Source organism: Schistocerca piceifrons, chromosome X, assembly GCF_021461385.2.
Source record: "Schistocerca piceifrons isolate TAMUIC-IGC-003096 chromosome X, iqSchPice1.1, whole genome shotgun sequence".
NCBI lineage: Eukaryota > Metazoa > Arthropoda > Insecta > Orthoptera > Acrididae > Schistocerca > Schistocerca piceifrons.
Window position 1 is genome coordinate 897,532,909 of NC_060149.1, and position 25,025 is coordinate 897,557,933.

The 25,025-nt window shown below is 38.1% G+C and overlaps 1 protein-coding gene across 1 annotated transcript; it reads right to left on the reverse strand.

Annotated features, from left to right (window-relative positions):
* On the reverse strand, positions 1 to 24,155 carry LOC124721985 (dual specificity tyrosine-phosphorylation-regulated kinase 2). Its single transcript, XM_047247154.1, has 2 exons — positions 22,840 to 24,155; positions 1 to 3,081 (listed from the first exon to the last, which is right to left on the reverse strand). The coding sequence occupies exons 1-2, from the start codon at positions 23,848 to 23,850 to the stop codon at positions 2,344 to 2,346; spliced, it is 1,749 nt and encodes a 582-aa protein (XP_047103110.1). The 5' UTR covers positions 23,851 to 24,155; the 3' UTR covers positions 1 to 2,343.
* Between the last annotated feature and the right edge of the window lie 870 nt (positions 24,156 to 25,025).

A 25,025-nucleotide genomic window follows, 5' to 3' on the forward strand; every position in this document is an offset into this window, starting at 1 on the left:
TAAAATACTGAAAATTATTTATTATCTCCTTTCAAAACTGCTTTGAAACGGTCGAGAGTAAATCAGTGATACACAGATGTCCTAACGAACAGTATAGTCTCATGTAAGTTACAAGAAATGCACACTGTGAATTCAATATTTACAGTAAAACTGTTCTCAATTCAAATTTGCTTTGTACACGATACTGATTAATTAGGTATAGTCCTATTGGGGGCACCATGCCCTTGCTTTTGATCCAACTTACCCAGCTAGTTGGACCTACAGTTGAACGTGGACTCCGAACCACAGTGCAACTTTGCACTATTCAGATGGATAACATTTCAAGGTATTATGGAACTTGTTGGGGCAAACCAAAACAAAAACTAACTTACAACTGTACAGGTTTACTCTAAATGACACTGTACCATTTCAATGAATGTGTATTTTTTAAGTTTCTTATTGGGCACCACATTTCACAGGCTTCACTGCTAAATTATTCTTGAGATACCACAGCCCATAACTTAACACCAGAGACCAAAAGCTTCTTGAAACTGAATTATGTTATGTATTCACAATGAAAGATGACAAAGTAATAGTTCAATACTTTACATAATTTCAAATCATTCAGCCAGAACTTTCCTTACAGTATATGTATTGCTTTTAATTTATTATTAAAACAAAGTTCAGCACCTATGTATAACAAAAGCATGTTAAGTTGTTCTATTTCTAGCTAAATAACAACTGGACTGGAAGTTTTCAGGGTTTCCACATTCCCAGCAGTGTTCAGAAATTTGTTCATTTTTTGCAGACAGAGCTTTTTAGGTCTGGGCTAGATGAGGTAGTGGATTCAATAATGTGAAAGAACCAAGATTTTTTTTCCATAAAGAACTCTACTTTAATTTCTGATGTCATTAACGTTCATAAACTTCCTGTTATCTGCACATAAAGCAAACATACTTTAGAACCAAGTTTAAGGAAACCCGCTTCTACAGAATTTAATACATACTGCTTTTGTGCACAAAGCTTACATAATATTCAGCCATCAAAATGCGCATGATCAGTGTATGACAAACTAACATCAGAATCTTCTCATGGATAACAATCCTCACAGCTGTATGTCACAGCTAAATGGGCACAGCACTGTCAGAAATATTCTTATACGGCATATGATGTGTTTGTCTTAGAATTCAAAACATATGTATGTATATGGCAAGCTTTAAAATATGTGGTATTGATGCATGTAAAGATAATCCAGTTAAACAATTAAAAACATTAAAGCCTGAAAGCACAATACATTGCACAACCATAAGTTACTAAATGATGATTCAAGCCAAGTAGTAAAGTACTTTCTGAAGAGCAATGGTGACAATAATTTAGCTTCATCAAATGATAATTAATTGTCTAATGTTATATGAGCCCATGGAATGAAACATTTGAGTATTTTATACGTTACAAGTGACACACCATTTTAAAAATCAAAAAGTGCTCACCACGTTGTTGTAGCAACAAAAATAATATGAATGGTATCTTACATTCATCATTTACAACTGCAATCTACAGGGCACACAGCCACACTGGTAAGCATGGGAGTGTAATACTAAAATGCAGTAAGTTAGTTAAAATAAATAAACAACAAAAATAACAAAACATTACCATCGTGTAATCATCATTTAAAATAATGACTCAGTCAATGCATAAAAAACTTAATACCACACTGACATGCATTTCTGTAAAGATTCTTATTTGCTAATGACCACACTGGCATACTGCGTGCCACTTAATCTATTCACTAACATTAGCAAATTAATACATTGCAGCATGATACTGAAACAGAGAACACTGCAGTAAGGTGTAAATGGCCTTAAAAATTAAAACTGTTAATATCTTCTCACGTTCAATATAAAATTACAAAATGAATCTATCTTTTGGTACAATGATAGTGCAGTTCTTTTCCCTAGGTTATCAACTATATCACTCAGATCTCTCACAAGTTCATGGCCTTTAAAAACGGTATGTACAATGATTGTAAAAAGTAAAACACATAGAAAATGTATAGCATCCTAATGTAGAATACTTCACACTCATTAAAAATGTGTAAAATAAGTCACGAAACCAAGGTTTCATTACAAATATCAAACAATACATATGAAACAGGAACAACACATTAACATTTAACAGACTGCACATAGTAAGTCTGTTATATGCAATTCAGTATAATTTGCAATGCTGTTTTAGCATGAAAACAACACTGCAAATGTGTACAATTTAAGAAAGAGATCAATATTTTATTCACAGTCCTCTGTTTAAATAAATTAATTAGAAAACAATGCACAAAATTAAGAGTGGAAAATAAGTCAAATGCTGTTACGTATTCGTTGGAATCTGAGGTAATTTTGTTGGATGCAGAGAATGTCTTGAGTGCACTGTACTAGCTCTTTCATCAGACATTTGAACCCTGAGTTTGTTGCTACTCAATCCACCATTTGCAGAAGGATTAGCTTTTGAAGAATTCCTTGATGAAGAAGGAGCTGTCCTTACACTGGTGGTCTGCAAATTTGTCTTGTCAGCTGGTGGTTTTGGTAATTTTCGCCTCAACCAAGCATGACGTAATGCTGCAGAAGGTGTCATTCGTGCATCAGGATCCCATTCCAAACAACGGCGAATAAAGTCCAGAAACAATGGATCGTCACAGCCCCTTAGAGCCCTATGAAGTTCTTTAGATCCCGGAGGGCCCCTCTGTTTTCCCCTTCGTGATACCCCTGGGCTTAAGAGTATTGACCCATCGACTAAGGTTGTGGCGTTACAATACCGTGGATAACCTTTAGACGTAATAAAGTTCTTAGCACGTTTTGAGGCATCAAGTAATTTTTGTGGTGGCATGTCAAGGAGTTCAATAATGCAAGCTAGTTGGTCTCCTTCATCTTCACCTGGGAGCAATGGATACCCAGTTAAAAGTTCTGCTAAAATGCAGCCCAAACTCCACATGTCAATAGGCATTCCATATCGGGCACCCAGTATGACCTCTGGGGCACGATAGAATCTTGACTGGATGTATGTGTACACCCTTTGGTTTTCATAACAGCTTGATCCAAAATCAATAACCTGGAACATAAAATAATACACATCCTGTGTTATACTACAAGATGGAAACGTACAAAACTGATTTTGACACTTTCACTTTCTGACTCAGCAATCACAGGTAAAGCAAAACTTACTGAACTTTAGCAGTGCACAAATCTATCGCATGTGATTTTCAATTCAAGCTTTTATCAAGAAACAGACTCGGACATTTTGAACTTCTCATTCTACATATTGCTACACTTTATTATTATTATTATTATTATTATTTTAAAGCATTCTTCCATGTACAGAACTGTAGGAAAGAGTAATAAATGACATTCAATTAAAAAAATCTTTTAAGAGCTAAGGTTTGGCTTACTCAAGTTTATATTTCCAATCTACTCAGCAATTTGAGTACCTACCTGATCTTTTCAGAAACATCAGAAAAAGTTTTTGTCAGTGAAACTGGTTGATAATTATTAATTCCTAAAACCTGTCCTGTAGCTGTGAATTTAACAACAGTATATTTCAGTTTTCCTGGAGAAAATACCTCTGGAAAGTGAAGTGACACCAATCAGACTTGGGAGGGAACTAAATGAGGAGAACAGCTTTGTTAGATTTTGTTCAGCATGTCATAAGTTTGAATTTTTTTGCTTTTAGGGGCTTTAATGCCATATTTATTTTATGGAGTGGTTTTTCAGCATACTGAAATCCCAAGAGCAACGGAATTTTATCCTCCTTTCCACAGCCAGCAAGACAATTAACTTAAAAAAGTAGTGACGACGACAATCAGAAAAACAAACAGCAACTTTTATTAGCATTGGTCCCAGAAAAACAGTGAAGCGTTCACCTGACGCCCCCCCCCCCCCCCCCCAAAGATAAAAAAATGTTCCTACATCAACTCTTGCTTGTTGTAAAATAGGACACCTGAAAAGCTGAAGATCAGTAAACAGCCACACTGTCTGTTCCCAACTAGTTAGTTTACATTAAATGACGCAATGACTCTGCAAATTTTAAGACAAGCCCTTTACAAATGCTAGAGACCTGAAGTCAGTAGTAGGAAAAACTTTCAGTCTGGCAGTCAGAGGCAGGGGTTGCACTGATGCTACCATAATTGAACATGCAGTAGCACCAACCAAACCTAATGAGCCTGGGCAATGATAATAGCATGCAAAGAAAGCATGCGAGACGACGGACAGAAGAAAAATAGCTGTGATAAATGACATATGAAAGGAGAAATGATTGTGAAAGATCATAAATTAAGCAAGTCAGTGGCAGATATTTGCATTGCCTTCACATCTAAGAGAAGTGTCAAGCTATAGCATTAACTCTTTAATATTCAGAAAAATATTTGATTAAGAACATTCACTTGAAGGTATTCTTAGGAAACTGAACTCTTACAAACAAGTTTATTTCAATTTTCTCTGGTAGAGTCATCTACCATTCATACTGCTAATTTGGCATCCACAATTCTAATTGCACAACATCTGTAAGTCCACTACGAAACTTTTTTCTATTTACGCTAGAATGGCGAGAAAGGAAAATATGTGGTGATATTACACAGCACTTTTATTCATTGAAGTAATTATAAATTGCAGTTCATTAATATAATGTCATTGTCAGAAGAACTTCAGTTTAAAAAATAATACTGTAGCATTTTGTTTAATACCATTATTCAGTAAGTCACTGAACTTTGTGCTGTCATATAAAGTTATATCTTCCAGTTTTATGTTCCCTTCTTTGTATTCCTCCACTTCAGCATAAAAAGTAATGGAAGAATGATGTTTTTCTTTTTTTGATATCCAGTTGTGATACAATCCCTATCACTAGTCAGCCACAAAATGATGGTGATGGAAGGATTATCTTTCAGCATTCTGCTTCTTACCTCATTAGGGGTGTTGACAAACTTTGTTATTGTTCACGCAACTGAAGTTTTCTACTCCTGCAGCTTCAGCTTCACAGATTGATGAGAGAAGTAAACATATCGTTTGACATAAAATTTCTTTCTTAACACAGAAATGGTTCAATGAGGTGCAGTACAATGTATTCTCCTAATGACTGGTTTTCAGGTTATACATTATCAACAATGCACAAAAATGTATTGCAAAAACCACTTTATTTCTACAAGACCAAAAATTGAGGACATATTTGTCTGACTTGTAGGGCATGTATTACACCAACACACAGCTAGTTGTGCTAGGGAGTTAGTGCTCATTAATGGTTATATTTTCTCCTAGGCAATAACAACAAAGGCAGTTTTCAATGAAAACATGTCATCCACTCCCCTACCTCTTCACTTTTGAACACGTGAATGAACTTAATCAGCAGACAGGGTTATTATTCATTAAAATGGAATGTGAGAAGTTCCTCAAATATTGCAGGCAGGCTGATTTTTCATCAAAACAGAACATGAGGAGTTCTTGAGAACTATCACGACAGTGTGATTCATCAACGTAGGCCCAAAAAGGGCACAATAAAAGATCACACACAGAAGTACCTTTCCTACCAATGATGCTATGAACATACATAATAACAATAATTTGTTTGCCAGTTCTTAAAGCAACACAGTCCATTATTTTTTTCTTTATGTATTTTTCAGCATTTGATCCTGTGAAACAAGTAACACAATGTCTCCATCAAAGTTTATTTTGGGCAACACACAGAACACTGAGTTGGGGCCTAAAATGTGTGCATCTCAGGTAGCTACACTAGCTACACTACAGTGCAGTGCACATTTTCCGACACTGTGGGTAAGCGTATCACCACAACCTCACTGTCGGGTTAGTTTAAAAGGGGGGGGGGGGGGGGGGGAAGGGACAAAACTGCGGTCATTGGTCTCTTGTTCCCAGTATAATTACCCAAGCAAAATAAGAAAACAAAGAAGAAAAACAAAGACGGCATACGGCACAATGAAAGGAGAAAGGAAGAACCAGAAGAATGACAGAAGGACAACAAACACTACAATGTACAAAACAGGACAAGAAAACCACACAGTGACGCAAGAAACTGGGAGAAGAGATTAAAAACAAGAAAGTAGACTACCATGGCTGACTGACCACGAGAATAAAAAAGGAGAAGCCAGCCACTCTGCAACACATTAAAACCTCCACCCTAAAAGTCCTACGGTGGAGGACACAGAAGGACAAAGGACATGTGCTAAAACTCAGATCAAATATAAAACCCACCCTCACAAGTAAAATGTAAAACTAAAGCTGCTGTTGAGGCACTGTCGCCCAACACTGAAGGTAGGGTGCTGGGAAAGTTACAGTCTACTGCAAAGCGGCTAAAAGTGGGCAGTCCAGCAATAGGCAGATGACAGTCATTTGGGAGCCACAGCGACACGAACCGCAATTGTGAGCCCAGACCTTGGCCGCTGATGCGGGAGATGAACGGCCAGGTGGGAAAAGGAAATGGTAATTCAGATGCTCAGGAGAACTACAAATGTGTGCAATGTAGCTAGCTAGCAGTTATGCATGCCTAACCTTCAATGGAGGGGCCCCAGCCTCCACCAGGACACTGGTCACCGGACTCGTCCTAAAAGCTCCTATAGCTAGGTGAATGCGACAGTGGTGCACTGTGTCGAGTAAATGCAATGCTGAGGGGGCCGCCAAACCATAAACCAGACTTTCATAGTCAAAGCGGGATTGAACAAGAGCTCTGTATATCTGCAGCAGTGTAGAGTGATCTGCACACAAGTTGGTGTTGCTCAGGCAGCGGAGGGCATTGAGGTGCTGCCAGCAATTCCACTTAAGCTGATGAAGGTGAGGTAGCCAAGTCAATCGGGCATCGAAAACCAGTCCTAAGAACTGACACGTCTCCACTACAGTGAGTGGATTGATATTAAAATAAAGTTCAGGTTCCAGATGAACGGTATGACGCTGACAGAAGAGCATGACACAAGACTTTGTGGCTGAAAACTGAAAGCTGTGGGCTAGAGCCCATGACTGTGCCTAGTGAATGGCTCCCTATATGTGCCGCTCAGCAACACCAGTACTGGTGGAACAATACGAAATGCAGAAGTTATCCGCATACAGAGAAGGGGAGACCGATGGCCCTACAGCTGCTGCTAGGCCATTAATGGTCACTAAAAATAGAGATACACTTAATATCGAGCCCTGCGGAATGCCATTCTCCTGAATACAGGGGAAATATGGAAGGCACCAACTTGCACACGGAAAGTACAGAGCGAGAGGAAATTTTGGATAAAAATTGGGAGCAGGCCACAGAGACCCACTCATATAATGTGGCAAGAATATGATGTTGAAAGGTCGTGTCAAACTTTTCATAGATCAAAAAAGATGGCAACCAGGTGTTGGCATCTGGAAAAGGTTGTTGGGATGGCAGACTCGAGGGAAACTAGATCATCAGTGGTAGAGCAACCCTGGCGGGAACTGCACTGGCATGGAGCCAGTAGGCCACATGACTACAGGACCCAACCCAACTGCCGACACACCATACGTTCTAGCAGCTTAGAACGTTGGTGAGGCTGATGGGCCAATGGCTATTCACATCAAGCATATTTTTACCAGGTTTTAGCACTGGAATGATTGTACTCACACGCCACTGCCATGCAAAGACGTCATTGCACCAGATCCAGCTGAAGACTATGAGGTAGTATCGCTTATAGTCAGGTGAGAGATGTTGAATCATCAAACTGTGGATCCAATCTGGCCCAGGAGCTGTGTCGGGCAATGTGCAAGCATGCTGAGGAGCACCCACTCTGTAAAGGGGGCGTTACAGGGTTCACTGTGGTGCGTAGTGAATGAGAGGACTTTCCTTTCCATCCGTTGTTTGAGGGTGCAAAAGGCTGGGGGGTAGTTCTCCAACACAGAGGCTCGATTGTAGTGCTCAGCGAAGTGCTCGGCAATTGCACCTGTGTTGGTAGAGAGCTCACCATTGATGTTAATGCCAGGGACACCTGTTGGGTTCTGGTACCCAGAAAGATGCCTGATCTTTGCCCAGACTTGGGAAGGTGACGTATGGCACGCAATGGTTGACACGTACGTCTCCGAACATACGGTTTCCGTTGTTTTATAAGCAGGTGAACCCATGTGGGGGAGATTCAACGGTGACAGCAGAGGTGAAGGCTACCCAGTCTGCGTTGTTTAAAGCCCATCTGGGTAGGCGTCCGTGAGCATAATGCCGGGGGGAGTGACAGGAAGATGGGGAAGTGGTCACTACCACACGGGTCGTCATGTGCTTCCCAGTGTATAGACGGGAGAAGTCCTGGGCTTCAAATTGATAAATCAATTGCTGAGTAACCACCATGAGCCACACTGAAATTTGTGGCGGCCCCAGAATTTAATTGACAGAGGTCGAGTTTGGACAGTAAATTTTCGACATCTCTGCCACGGCCAGTAAGCATGGTGCTACCCCACAAGGGATTATGGGTGTTAAAATCTCCAAAAAGTAGGAAAGGTTTAGGAAGTTGATCTATCAGTGCAGCCAATACATTCAGGGGTACACCACCATCTGGAGGGAGATATACGTTGCAGACAATTATATCCTGCATCATCTGTATCCCGACAGCCACAGCTTCAAGAGGGGTTTGAAGAGGAACAGGATCACTACATACAGAGTTCAGGAAAGACGCAAACTCCACCTGACACACTATTACATTCGCTACAGTTCTTGTAATATCCCCTGTAGCCACAAAGGGCAGGGGTCCAAATTGCCGGGAACCAAGTTTCCTGGAGGGCAATGCAGAAAGCAGGAGTAATGCTTAACAGCTGCCATGGCTCAGCCAGGTGGTCGAAAAAACTGCCGCAATTCCACTGGAGGATGATGTGATCGTGAGACTGAGGCAATTTACGCCTCAGGGTCACCCGCTGCCACCTACTTATTCCGTGAACAGGCTATATCCACTGTATCTGAGGGTCTGGCGAGACCAAGGTCCTCAGCGGATGCCAGAATCTTCACCTTATCCTCAGACGCAGAGCTTGTAGGCAGCGGTGGTGTGGGTGCCACTGCAATTCCCTTGGTTTTGGGGGTCTTCTTTCTGGATTTCTCTCGCTGATCCTTGGGTTTCTCTGGCTGGGAGGGCATCACTGATTCTATCTCCGGGACGGAGGCTGATCGTGAAGCCCTACGACCAGCTGCTTTTGGGCACTTCAGCAACTGATGGGTGTCATCTTTCCCACTAGTAGAAACCTGGGAAGGGAGTGACCCAAAGGACCCCTTCCTAGTGAGAGGAGCCAAAGAAGACTTATGCTTCTTCACCTGAGAAGTGGGGACTGGTGTCCCTGATGGGGGGACAGTGCTCCCGAGGTAGGGAGCAACAGGGAGGGAAGTTCCCCCCACCATCAAGGGGTCAGGTGTAGTGTAATCTCGAGAAGCTGATGGGGCTACAACAGTTCTGGTAGCAGCGGCATAAGAGGAGGTCACAGCCACAGGACGTAGGCGCTCAATTTTCCTCTTAGCCTCAGTGTAAGTCAGCTGGTCCAGGTTCTTTTATTCCATGATTTTCCTTTCTCACTGTAAAATCCTGCAGTCTGGTGAGCAAGGGGAATGATGAGAGGTGGGGCACGCGGAGCGTTGGGACGGGATGGACATTCACAATCTCGATATGTGATGCTGGAAGTACAGTGGGAAGACATGTGGCCGGACTTTCAGCACTTAAAGCACCGCATTGGGAGAGGGATATATGGCTTGAAATCACAGAGGTAGACCGTGACCTTGACCTTCTTGGGTAATGTGTCACCCTCGAAGGCCAAGATGAAGGCACCGGTGGCAACCTGATTATCCCTAGAACTCCTATGGACATGCAGGACGAAATGAACTCCTTGTCGCTCTAAGTTGACATGCAGCTCATCGTTGGACTGCAAAAGAAGGTCCCTGTGGAATATAATACCCTGGACCATATTTAAGCTCTTGTGAAGTATTATGGTAACGGAAACATCCTCCAGCTTGTCACAAGCGAATAATGCCTGCAACTGAGCAGAGGATGCTGTTTTTATCAAGACTGACCTTGACTGCATTTTGGACAAGCACTCCACCTCACCGAACTCGTCCTCTAAATGCTCTACAAAAAACTGAGGCTTTGAGACAAAGGAGTCCCCATCAGCTCCCTTACATACAAGGTACCAGGGCGAATGAAGTTTGCTGCCATCCTTAGCCTGGCATTCCTCCCATGGGGTGGGCAAGGAGGGGAATGATTTAGGATCATACTTCCTTGCATTGTACTGAGACTTGGAATGCTTAGAGACTGCTAGAGTTTGATCACCAGCAAGTGATGACATGGTATGCTTCATCACGCGTCATCCGCCCTGATGACACCCACTCCGACCAGGGGACCTTCCCACGGGCGCCACCCAGCCACAGCAAAGGCCATCTGGCAGGATGGCCATTGCAGGGAGTCCCAATGCCCGAGGGTGACGGGCATCTACTCCTTGGCATACATGGGGAGTTAAAGGTGCAGGCATCAAACAGCTACCGTGCTGGATATAAGGTGCAACCACGCAAACAGGTCCATTATCATTGTCAATGGTATTTACATACCAAAAAATCTGAAAGGATTTTTAAAAAATTAGACCAGGTGTCTATTGACCCCTTCCACTATTTGAGTGTTAAGCAATTTCTTAATTTCAGCTCTAATAATGCTGCAGAAAAAAAATGAAAATATTAAACTGTAAACACACTTTGTGAAGTCATGGATAGCCGTTACTGAAAATCTGGAAAGGTTTATATAACATTTACAATTTTTCTTCATTTACATTTATTCACGGCTTTCAGACGGTCCATTGTGCTATATTCACTTCTAAAACTGTCTCATTTCTTTATCTGATTAAGATCCAAGTTTTCTCTTTGGGCAAAAGGTTTGGTATAAAGGACACCCGTAACTGAGAGACATGATTAATTAATTTAAAAACACTGACTTCAGTTGTACTAATGATTTATTCAATCCACAACTGTTTTCAGGATGTTGAAGTCTAATCTTAACGTGATTTGGGACTATTGCACTGACTGGCCAGATTGCACATTATGCGTGACCAAATACAATAATTTTATACATCTGAAGATGGGAGTTTAACATTCCAAAAACGGTTGGGTATAGAAAAAAATCATCAGTACCACTGAAGTGTATCTCTTTTCTCTATGTGGTTGGTGATTATTTATTTATTTATTTTTATTTGTACATTACAAAGAGGAAGCCGACACTTGTGTAGTACTTATGTATTGTTTTAATCCTCTGTTATGAAGTACAACAATTGTAACATTGTTTCCAGCTGAAATGTCTTTCTCAGGAAAAAAAATAATAAAATAAAATAAAAAATTAAGTTCTTTTCCTGTAACAATCCCTCCAGCTTTAATAATCTCTTCCTGAACTCCATCTCGAGGCGCAATTCCCTTCATCATATCCTGAATGGCTTTATACATCTCATCTGGCATTATTCACGGAATGTATGTACTTTCATTACTACCTCTGTCCAGTTTTCACTCTGTCATTAGTTACTGTGCTGTCTACTATTTTTAGGAAAAGGTTGTCTACATTACAGGTTGCTTTTTTGTTTTCTTCATACTATTGCTGCTTTTGATTACATCTGCATTATCAGATTTTGTAAATTTGCATCTACACTGTACGAGCCACTTTGGTGTTTGGCAGAGAGTACCTTTATTACTACTATCTTTTTCCTCCCCTTTATCTGTTTTGTTAGTAAACAGTGCATGGGAAGGATGACTTTTGGTTTTCACTTTATCTTAGTGCTTCCACCCCACTTCTGTTTCATACAGTGTATTGTACCTTGTTACTATCATCACTTGCTTTAAACACTCACCATCGCAAATAGTTACCTTAATCTGTTGGAAGATTTTCTTTCCTTTTGCCTTCTTCATACATGCAACACCTTTTGCTGCTGTGTAAATACCATTACTGAATAATTGCTCTTTTTGTCTGTGCCTGTTTAATCTTCACTTTCTACATTGTGTGTCAATATCCTATGTTACACTATAATGTCTTGACAGTTATTTTTAACATAACAGATACTGGCAGAAGTAAAGCTGTGAGTACCGGGCGTGAGTCGCGCTTCGGTAGCTCAGATGGTAGAGCACTTGCCCGTGAAAGGCAAAGGTCCCGAGTTCGAGTCTCGGTCGGGCACACAGTTTTAATCCGCCAGGAAGTTTCATAGTCAACAGTAATCGACCTCAGAACTCTTGTAATCGCCTCTTGATATTATTTAAGATGCTTAGTGCAAATACATACTTCTCTCACTGACAACATGAATACTATATCACACAACAGACACACACATTACAGTCAAACCTTAAAGACAAACTCCTTCATACTTTGTGAAGGTATGGTGTCACTGTGTATTTATAAATCAAATGGCATGAATTAAGCAGGACCCACCCTTAAGAAAGACAGACAATATGGTAACATCTCATTAAAGGTGAGGTAATTTGACACTGAGCACAAGCTCAGATTTGGGAAGAAAATGTCAACACCTTCACATAAAGTTATTTATGACAATCACAGAAAACTGAAATCTAGGTGGTCAGTAAGGGGTTTGAAAAAATTAATCCTTAACACTAGGTCAGTGCTTCAACCACTTAACTGAGGCTGTTAATACAAATGAAACTTCTAGTCAAGTAAAGATGCATCACAAGGGTGAATGTAAAGCAAAATGACCATCAGCACTCTAATCTCTCATTCGGAATTATTAGCACCATTTACTGATAGAATAGGGCAGTCAAACATTGCAGCTTCTTCATTTTCTTAACAAATTATGGTAAATGATTCAGAAAGATCTCAGGTGCTTCTACCAGTGATAAGTTTAGCCCACATTCTCAGCAAGTACACAGAGGTCAGTCCCAAAATGTATTAATGGTAGATTTCCAGACGTATAAACTCACTATGTGCAGGACTGCCAGACTTTATAACAGAAACACTTTTATTACTACATGCTTGCATTGGAGCTTCCACAAGTAAGTTATAACATTTGCTGGATAGTTTATTAAATGAATAATTGGGAAATTTTAGTATGGATCAAATGATTTGGAGTACAGACAATGTTTTCAACAAAACTGTTAACACTGAAAGTCTGCTGATATCAGAAATACACATCTAAACAACCGGATTGGTTGTTTCGGGGAAGGAGACCAGACAGCGAGGTCATCGGTCTCATCGGATTAGGGAAGGACGGGGAAGGAAGTCGGCCGTGCCCTTTGAAAGGAACCATCCCGGCATTTGCCTGGAGTGATTTAGGGAAATCACGGAAAACCTAAATCAGGATGGCTGGACGCGGGATTGAACCGTCGTCCTCCCGAATGCGAGTCCAGTGTCTAACCACTGCGCCACCTCGCTCGGTCTAAACAACCGGAAAGTGGTACTGTTGCAGACTTAGAAACTGCTGAGAACAGGCAACATGAGAAAAACAAGGGAGGAGAAAAATGATGAGTATATCATAATGTACCTTTATCTTATAATTCACAAATCCTCCACTGATCATTTGCAACCTACCACAATGGAGTGAAACATATCACTTTAAAGACTATCAACAAAATTCTCTTTTCTGCTCAGACAGAAGCGAGCCATTTATATATAAATGTGCAGAATTGTGAAAAACACTTTTTCTTAAAAAGGGGTATGTAAGACTCTTACACTTCTAAATAAATTCTGTCAAACATTCAGCCTGCTTTTGAAATTTAAATTGATATCTGTCGAGTATTGGGAAAGTAAATAAAAATCTGTCACCATGATACTAGTCCTTTTTTCGAGCCAAAGTAAACATTAAGGAAAGAGTCTTTGTGTCTAGCATTTTAACTAATAACATTATTAATGCTTCTGAAATGCAGTGATTATTTATAGCCAGTTTTATTAACATGTTGTATATAACAAAAGTTTGACACAAAATGTAACTATTAAACTTAATTAAAATGTCTTATTCTTTAAAAATATTTCTTCAAAGTGACCAAGGATAAAAACAGTGTACTAGTACTATGGCACACACTGGCACATCAAAAACTTTTGAGGTACAGATAAGCTGGCCCTGGCTATTATTAGTAAATACGATTTAATGATAAGTCCCATTTAACATTGGTGTAGTAATGACTTATTTTTGAGATTATTATTTCCCAATTACTCTGTTGTGAAATGTTTATTACAGCAAGGACCCTCAAACTGAACCTTCCAGAAACTCAACAATAAGTGTCTCCCCAGACAGAGAACATTTATCCCTTCACCCCCCTCCCCTCCCTTCAGTAGTTGAACTACTCAGTACAACAGTGGGTTATTTTTTTGTCAGACACAATTTGAACCAGTTTTCTCTTAGATCATTAATTAAATAAAACTTCAGTCTTTTTAAGGGTGTTGTCATTTACATGGCCAAATGCCTCAAATTAAATACCAGGTGTCACTGTTTTAACTAATCCTTTTTAGTATTTGATGCATTACTACATGATCAGCAGTCTACTTTGCATAAAGGAATTCAAGACAGGCATACTTTAATTTCTCTTGAAAAGTGCTCTGGACTAATGCAGTAATGCACATTTCATTTGACACATTTCTTGCACGAGAACTACTACTGAGAAATCTAGATTGTATGTGAAATCAAAAGGATACAAAAGTCAGTTTTTATGAGAACTTTTAAAGCTGAATTTCAGTAACAATAATGAGCAAGCTTTCTAGTTGCATTAATCTTTCTGAAACTTTTGCAACATACTGTTCTTTTTTATCTTCTCAGCACCTTTTCTACTGCACTTAAGGTATTAATTAATTAGAGTATCTGTTACTTGCACTCTCTATCAGCTTAACAGTAATGTCTTTATGAGACTGTGGACTTCTTTTTGTTTTTTTTTTTTTAATTGGTTTGGTCCACTAAGGACCACATGAAATAACTTGCACCTTCTTTCTTTCTTTCCAATAGTGTTTCATTTTCTCCCAAGTTTTTCTCTTCTGTCCATACTGCATCTGTCTATCTTTGTTTTCTCCTGGAAGCCCTAGAAACATTTTACTTTTTCTTTGAACTTTTCTCTTTCTTCTATTTCTTCCTCCACTATTTCCATTTCTACCAAGTCTGCTTTAAATTCTTTGATACGTATCATTGGAGTTTTTCAGTTTCTTTCAAAAAAGTTCGCTCTCTTTATCTAGTTGTTCCAAGTGCCCACAGAATACAACTCTTCTCTTCCTCATTCTGTCCGATTCTGGTGTTCATAAATTTATTACTTCTTAATTTCCATTTCTCATTCTCATATCTTGGTCCCAACATTTTCCTGGTTATTTTTCTTTCCTTCTATTGCATTTCACCAAATTGTTTAGCTGTATTTAATAAAAGGCATTCTGGTTTGATGACAGTGCTGTAGTGTAACGAGTTTTGCATTTATCAAACAGATCACACAGATCTTTTGTTAGTGGAAAAGCCACCTCCATTTTCCTTGCCTCTGCTAAGCTAACTCCAAAGCATTTGGTCTTATTATTTCAACTAGATATTTAAATTTTGTACACTTTTATTACTATTTTCGGATATTTTGGAGTAATTCTTTTTACAATGAACAACAATAACAGAAAGAATTATTAATTATTCTTACTATTATATAAAGTCATATTTCCTTTTAAAATACACTTCAATTCCTGTACGGAGTCACTAAACAGTGATACTTTTTAATTCTGCTGCTAATTGGAAGAAACTTACTGTGAAATAATGAAAAATCTCTTAAGAAATTAAGTAAATTTAATACTATTAATCTTTTTCATAATGAACTTCTTTCCTATGTATCTCTTGCACATAGTTTGGTTCTGGTGTCATCAATTAGTACCACTGGTTTCACACATCAGCAATGAATCAAATAATGCATTTATAAAGGAAATACCTCTAATCAGCAAGTGCAGGAAAGCTATATCATAAATATGAAAAAAAAAAATGCTTCCAATATCATTCCTAACCCACAAAGAAAATTTTGGAACTCGTTTCCACTAAATTAACAGTTGAACATGCGTAAAAAAACAAAGAAACATCCTGGACTAACAAACACAGAAAAAATTCCGGATTAATAAAAACAAGGTTATGGAGTGATAATGTGAATTAACTATTTAAACATCGCTATTTAAATTGCCAGGTGTAGGACTGTTTCTGGTAACCAAATCTAAACACAGACATCTGTTAACTGACAGTGACTATGATAGCTACAATACATACAGCTTTGGGTCTCTAAATGTAATGTGTGCAAAACAACTCATACACAAAAACATGTTAGCCACAATGGTTGTCCACATTCATCAAGGGGTTGTAGAAGGAAATATATCTTTGCATACAACAAAATCTAATTGATAAGCATTCTAACAGTTTAAGTGAATAAGTTAGGCCTAACTTAAAATAATATTACCCGTTCGTAAAATTGTTGAGTATATTTTTAATCCGAAAAGTGGTGTACCATTTTTACTGTATGTTTTTTTTACACCAAATGTCTGCAGTTTACTGTTTTCTCAGTTGCAGGTGCAGTTGCAAATAAACTAGTATTTATGAATGAAGTATGGCAGTTCTGGCAGGAGTTTGCGTGTTTATGTTTGAAACTGTTAAGAGAATAAATTTCTCATGTAGCAGTATGATAACTTGTATTTGTTGTCTCTAGATATGTGGAGCATGATTATTTCTTTTGTAATGGGAATACCAATTCAGGTGGGCCAGAACTTTCACTTGGGAGGAGCAGAGTTTCAAACCACCACCCAGTCATCCAAAATTGATTTTTGTGGTAATTCAAAGTGGTTATAAAGGAGCAGGGTTTCAAACCACCATCCAGTCATGCAAACTTGGTTTCTGTGGTAACACAAAGTGGCTATAACGTGTCTGACGAGATGATTCCATTGAAAAGACAATGGTCAAGTTCCTATTGCATCTTTGCCCAATACAATCTAAGTGTGGATATACTGCATGTGTGTGTAAACATATCCAATGTCTTTGACGTATCTTCAAACATTTGTCTATATTAAACTGATTAACAACCATCAGATGGTGGTGGAAGGAGGGGCTAACTACTATAATCAGACAGACTTGTGTAAGAAGTGAAGGGAAAAAAAAAGTAAAAAAGAATACTTGCATACTAAACTTTTAGTGATTAACAGAAATGTAGACATTATTGTAGAGCACAAAAATATCAATCTAATGAGACAAATTGTGTACAATACAACTGTGAGGCAGATAAGAATTTATTATATTTTTATTTCTTCATTTTTTTGAGCATGTCATGCAGTTATGTTGACTCAATCATCTCTACTTTCTTCTTGAGAAATTTACATTTAACTTCTTACTATTAGGCTACGATAAAAACTGTTATTTGGCATTTGTCTTGAGACACTTAAGTGCTGCCACAGCCAGTGTCAATCTCTGTCAAGGCTCACCCAACAGGACCGAAACATGATTTCCCTCACTGTAACAAGCGACAGTTAAACAGTCTGTTGACAGTGTTCAATACAGGATTACATATGTACACTGCTCTACTCAAACACTGCAAGTGAACTAATGCTTTGTTGTGGTGCACTGCCAATAGCTGACTCTTAACGTGTGATGTCAAGACCTCTGACTGTTGGAACCAAGTTCCAAGGCACGAATTGTCAATTAGGAAGTTTTTTAATCAGATTATGTTAGTATTTAAGAAGAAACTTTTTATATGCCTAATTAAACATATTACTGTTTAGAATGGCTTTAATTAATAAGAGCACAACATAATAATTTTAAGGAAGGAAGATTGGGTTTAAAATTTCTTCAACGGTGGTAAGTTCTGATAAGACAACGAAGAAGGAAACTGAGAATAAGCTTTTCAAAGAAACCTAAATCTAGACGGTTGGATGGAGATTTGAGATCCCCACCATTTCATAAGCACTGCCACCCTTCATCGCTTTGTTGTAAGACATTAATAATTAAACTTTGTCTAGAGCTACACTACTCAGTTTAAGATTACTTTGTGACTGGGCAGTGTTGCCAGTATGCAGCAAGCCAGCCATGCTTCACAAAGTGCTGTGCTTACCTACAAAACAGTTAACACAGCGAACACGTGACACTCGAGTATAAAATACGATTGGATGGTGAGTGGCACCCAACACTTAACTCGCTGAAACGTCTATCACACAACAATTTTAATTGGAGTATAAGACAGTATTTTCTCTGGAATTTTTGCTACAGTGTAGATAAATGTTGCTGTAACTTCCTGTCAGAATAACTATATACCAGACAATGCTTAACATGAATCATTCGTTACCTATTGCAGAAATTAGCCTGGCTTCGAGTCTTTGACCCCACACAGTATTATTTTATTTTATTTACACATCAAGTTCCATAGGACCAAATTGAGAAGCAAATCTCCAAGGTCCATGGAACGTGTCAGTACATGAAATTAGAACATAAAAGTAATAACAGATAAAAATAAAATGTTTATGAATTCGAAAAAAAGTCGATCCATAAGTTTCAGTAAATGCAATCAACAATAAACCATTAATCAGCTTAATTTTTCAAGGACCTCAACAGAATAGAAGGAGTGAGCCATGAGGAAACACTTCAGTTTCGATTTGAAAGTGCGTGGATTACTGCTAAGACGTTTTAATTTGAGAGGTAGCTTATTGAAAATGGAGGCAGCAGTATACTGCACACCTTTCTGCACAAGAGTTAAGGAAGTCTAATCCAAATGCAGGTTTTATTTCTGCTGAGTATTAACTGACTGACACACACACACACACACACACACACACACACACACACACACACACACACACACACACACACACACACACCACTTATTGCCCGAACTGCCTGTTTCTGAGCCAAAAATATCCTTTCAGAATAGGGTTATCCCAAAATATAATGCCATATGACATGAGTGAATGAAAATAAGGAAAATAGACTAATTTTTGTGTCGAACAATCACTCACTTCAGATATCGTTCGAATAGTAAAAATGGCAGCATTAAGTCTTTGAACAAGATTCTGAACATGGGCTTTCCGCAGCAATTTGATATCTATCTGAACACTTAGAAATTTGAACTGTTCAGTTTCACTAATCATGTGAAAGGAAAATGTCAGGTTTTGTTGAATTGTGTGTTAGAAACTGTAAAAACTGAGGCTTACTGCAATTCAGCGTTTAGTTTACTTTCTACATGCCATGAACTTATGTCATGAACTGCACTATTTGAAAATGAACCAATGTTGCACACAACATCCTTTACTACCAAGTTAGTGTCATCAGCAAACAGAAATATTTTAGAGTTACCAGCAATGCTAGAGGGCATATCATTTATATCAACAAGGAACAGAAGTGCCCCCAACACTGATCCCTGGGGCACCCCCCACTTGACCGTACTCCACTCAGACCCCACATCACAGCCAGTCTCAACACTGTGAATAATGACCTTTTGCTGTCTGTTGCTAAGGTAAGAGGTGAACCAATTGTGAGCTACTCCCCGTATTCTGTAATGGTCTAACTTCTGGAGCAATATTTCGTGATCAACATGCCTTAGTTAAATCAAGAAATATCTCTAGCGTTCAAAACCTTTTGTTTAGTACCTCATACAGAAAAGAGAATATAGCATTTTAGTGGTCAAACGACTTCTAAAGCCTAACTGTACATTTGATAGCAAATCGTGTGATATAAAATGATCAATTATCTTAACATACACAGCCTTTTTCATAACAGAATTTCACAACAGTGTGCACATTATTGCAGAGAAAAAGAGTCATCCCAGAAATAGTCATGCCTTAAGTCCAAGATATCTGTCCAATTAACAGTGACATATGGATTCAGTTTTTAACACAGTGAACAGGCTGGAGGAGAAAGAGTACTGTTAGAATATGAGGTATGAATGGAGTACCACCAAAGTTGTATGTACAGGGAGCAATGAACATGCAGTAATACTCTTGCAAAAGTCACTCTGATAAACCATATAAAGTCTTTTGGGTCAAGAGGAATATTCAAAACTTTGTAATCGGCTTTAACCAGTGATTTAATGTTAAAGACTTGGTTTTGTTTATCATGATGTTTTAGGAAAGCCTGCAGCTGTATCATTCATGATTTAAATAAAGTTTCTTATTTTTCAAGTTTAACCAATTACAAATATATTTTTTGTGATGTCTGCATGTGTGATTTCTTTGCCCCTCTTACTCTGTTGCCTTTATGAAGTTATATTACAATCAGAAAACCAAAACAATGAATCTTGGAATGTTTTTATATGCTAAAGGTAGAAAAAAGAAACAAAAATTTTTTTTGTTTGTTTCTCTCTAACATTAGAACTTAGAAAACATCCTGATATTCATTTTATCGATTTTCTGTTTGTAGTATAACTTCAAAATGACAAAAGTGCAAGAGGGGGCAATATATCACACATAAAGACACCATAAAAATATATTTGCAAACAGATGAATTTGAAAATAAGAATACATTCTCAAAACATATTGTGCTAATCATGAAAAAATACGTAACTGGTGTACTTTTTCATTATTTAAATCATGAATGTTAATAAGGATGCTGTGACAACCTTTGGTGTGTATTGTTAGAGTTTGGCTATTATGGGTATCAACTATCCTTTTTACAATATTGTCATTCTTCTTTATCCAGTCATTTATAGAAATTTACATACTATCTTTCATTCATGTTAACCTTAAAAAGTGGAAAAATATTTCATAGACAAATGTACCTTATTGACAACAGAAACTTTTCTTCCTTTTCTCTGGATGTGCAGAGGCATTTGAAATAGACATGCAAAGTAGATTCTTTCTAGAACATCCATGTTTCTAAACAATAAAATGGAAATGGTAACAACCAAGCTCTACAAACACGCTATACATTCAGATAATAAGACCTACAGTGATACCAGCCAAGGGCAGGTCAGAAACTTCCATGTTTTATTACTTTTTTTGTAGCAGATATTCTGAAAGTAATACCCTCCTCAAATCAAACTAATGGGTCATGTATTACATTAGTATAATTACTTCACAAGGGCATTAGATTTTTGTAAGCATACTCTATACATTAGTGGTTGTTATACTTACTTAACATGCATGTGGTAACTTGTTATAAACACACAATACATCCTTATTATTGTCCTCAGCTATTCATACACCTTAAGAATGATGAAAGGAATTAGAAAAGAACATTTTGAAAAAACCTTCCCATCATTCAAGTTATATGATAGTGGAGTGCGTACAGGCTTCGCCGAAGTATCTCTGATACAAATGTCTCTAGTTACCACTCAACCTAAACTAACCCACCAAAGGATTAATGTGGATAGTGTCCTCACCTCTAAATTTTAGTTGTGGTGACAAACAAATTAGTAGCGTTTGGTTGAATCAACTGATACTAGACATCAGCTTTGATTGTGAGCTAACAAAGTTATATGGTATGATTTAATATGTGCACAAACACGATGGTACAGGACACTGACAATATTTATTTGGCTTCTATATTATTTTTTGGAATGTAGGTTGTGGTGTCAGATTTTTATTTAGTGTAACCCAATGTCTAGGTTAGGATAGAAGATGATAGTTTGGTTGTGAGAATAATTATAGTTTTTCTTATGAAATGTATTTTACGCACTTTGGATTTTGATATCCATCATACCAATTTCATTATGGGTCAATGTGGATTGGTGGTATACAAAAGTTTAATATTTCAATGTGTGGTAATTGGACTGAGAGTTGGCAAAGCCAGCAAAAGTAAATAAGAAATAAAAGCTGAGGTAAGAGACCAATCTGTAGCATAGCTCAAGGTCCGTATTAAACATACTTTTCTCTGTAAATAACTATAGCTGTAGTATAAACTCAGAAAAGCTGTATTACATAACTGACAATTCTCCGAGTATTATTCCGGTGCATCTTACATCTCAAAGCAATTTAAGAACACATTTCCTACTTCTCAATCACACTTGAGGATCAGTAACAAACCTGTCAGTATTCTGATTGAAAGAACCTGACTGTTGATACAATTAATTTAATCATGTAACACATGTAATCAATAATAGGGCAGAAGTTTATTTCAACTCCTCACAAATACAAGCCCAAGAACGTTGCCTACAGGAAACTGTGCTTTGAAAAATAATGATAATTATCATTTTTCTGCTATATAGAATACAAAAACTGACAAAATAAAAAAAATTAGGCACTTGCATATATCAATTTTACCAACAGCCTTCCATATTTTGAATATAATGTCTTCTATAACTGTTACACTGGGCTGTTAGTGCAGCTGGCATTGTGAGTAAAGCTGCATACAATCTGAAGTAGTAAACTGCAGTACATATTAGGCATAATCCCACTGGAGAAGAGGGGGGGGGGGGGGGGAGGTATGATCTTTCTTCCCACCATACTTTGAACTGACTTCCAGCAAGTTTTAGGGGAACCAACAGTATACCATCAATTTCAAACTACATTGCATATTGTCATTTTTTACATTAACAAATCACTGCTAGAAGATAAAGACGTGATTAATGACAAATAATCCTCATATTGACTATGTATAAAATCTCAGACGGTCTGATTTGTTGTTTAGCACTTCCCCACACAACAATAATAACCTCTAAACATGCAAGATTAAACATATGTACAGAATATATTTTGCATTTCTGGAATGATAATCTATTACACAGTGACCATAAGCAAAATAAATTTAAAAAACTTATGCAGGATGCCTTCCACTGTTGTCAGAACAAAGAATTCATTGACATATGATTTAATAACAACATAAAAATGGTGAAAACACACCAACTGTTTAACAGTGGAAGTAAAACAGGAAGGGAACTAATTATTGAGCACTTCTAGTTCTGCAGGATGTAAAAAAAAAAAAACAAAGTAGCACAAAAGACTGAATACACCATTTGAACTTCTCTTACCTTTATTCCACTTCTGCCCTGCTGTTTCAGCAAGATGTTCTCTGGCTTCATGTCACAATGAATAATTTTGTTTTTATGCAACGCATCTAAACACTGTAACAGTGAATGTGAGAACTTGCGCACTAGCTGTAAACTAAATCCTTGAAATTTATTTTTCTTTATCAATTCATAAAGATTGATCGAAAGCAGTTCAAATGTTATGCACATGTGATTTCGGAATGTAAAGCTGTCAAACATATGAATAATATTCATAGTATTGTCTTTGTCCTGTTTGCGCAAATGTTGCAGAATACGAATTTCTTCATGCGCTTGTCTGTAGAACCTCTTTTCGTTGCGAACCATCTTCAGTGCAACATGTTCGTGATTTTTATGATCATATGCTTTCACAACTTGCCCAAAGCTTCCTTTTCCAATTACTTTTAACACTTCATAACGATAGGCTACATGATCATGCGGTACATGTATGTATGAACCTTGTTCGTTATCATAACTATTGTTATTTGGCGAGCCTATAATACCTGGCCTTTTTTTGGCATTTGCACCAATAAAATAAATACGTGGATAGTTGAATACTTCAATGTGTTCATAGGGGGTCAGTTTGTTCATATATGTAGCCATAACTTGGTCGGGCGTAACCACCATACTCTTAGGTTTACAAGAACCATTTTTGTTTTGTGATGCTGTTGCTGTAGAAGTTGCACTTGTTGATGTTGCGTCGTTTGATGGGGAATTAATTGATACTGATGATAATGTTTGGACCCCGCCATTTACCTGCGTCGCTTGCCCATTAACTGACTGAGGTGTTGGTATGGGCGTTAAAATCGAATCTTCCAAGTAGGATTGGTTAGCTTTCAAAGGTGGTAGCTGAGTAGTACTATCTGATAACTGAGTTATGTGCGTTTCGTTCGGAGTACTAGAAGGGGCACCATTTATATTAGCTAATAATGACCTCGTGCGCGACAAAGGCATGACGAACGCTGAGGTTTGAATAGCGAGCGCTATACTAGACATTCCCCATCTAATAATGAATACTTTTGCTCTTAATACTTAACCATCACAATCGGCACTCTCCAAACAAAAACGTCGTGTGAAACACGTTCATCTCCGCCATTTAAAAATAAAGTGGTACTTCAGAAATGCTGCAGTAAATCCTTTGATAACTGGACATGTCGCAATTACACATCTCACTCAGAAAATAGAAATAATTAACTTCAGAAACCAACACTGCACTCAGAAACCACAACGCAACTTCAATAAGGCAATCAGTACAAATGATTGTGTTGCTACCAAAGATTCTATTCTGTCAGCAGGACACAACATCTGTGTTATGACGACGATCTAAAGTTGTCATTGACCGCTAATTTAAATGGACGATGTACGTAAGAAAGCTATTTTGTCCGCGTAATTATCATACGAGGTAAAACAGAGGGCACTGAGACAGCTGAATGACACACATAAATTTGTGAGCTGCTGCATTGTTGACACTCTGACGTACGCTAAAAGGTTGATTCACATTTGACGACACGCAACTACAAAAATTCCACAAGGCATTTCAAATAGCGAGAGTCACATAATCTGTTCTATGTCGACTTGAATGTTTTTCTTCCACGGTTGTCCTACCACGAAAGAAACCATATATCTGAAAGATAAATAAAAGTGATTGAGGTTTTACAATACTTGTACAAAGAAAAAGGCCTCTAGACGAGTCAACATACAACGACAAGTTTGCGCAAAGATCTTCGTAGAATATATCTGCACAGATAGTTCGTAGCATGTAGACAGGCGCACGAAACGTGTTTGAAGAAGAAAGATTAGAGCTTAACGCCCGTTGACAGCAAGGTCGTTAGTGACGATTTAGCGAAGGACGTGGGAGATATCGACCGGGCTTTTCAAAGAAACCATCCTGGTAGATGTCTTGGTAACGATTTAGAAATACCACGGAAAACCTAAATCTGGATGGCTGGAAGGGTATTTGAACCTTCTACAGCCAGTGAAAGAGAGAGAAAGAAATGTAGCGAGAGAGATTTACGTGTGTATCATAAATCCCTTCCCTTGAAAATTTCCTTCCTTCATACCTCCCCTGTGTTATTACAGAGGACGTGTCACTTATCTTATTTGTTCTATGACTGCAGTACATGCGAGATGCTTAGTTGCTACCATCGCTCTGCCTGGAATTCATAAGTTCT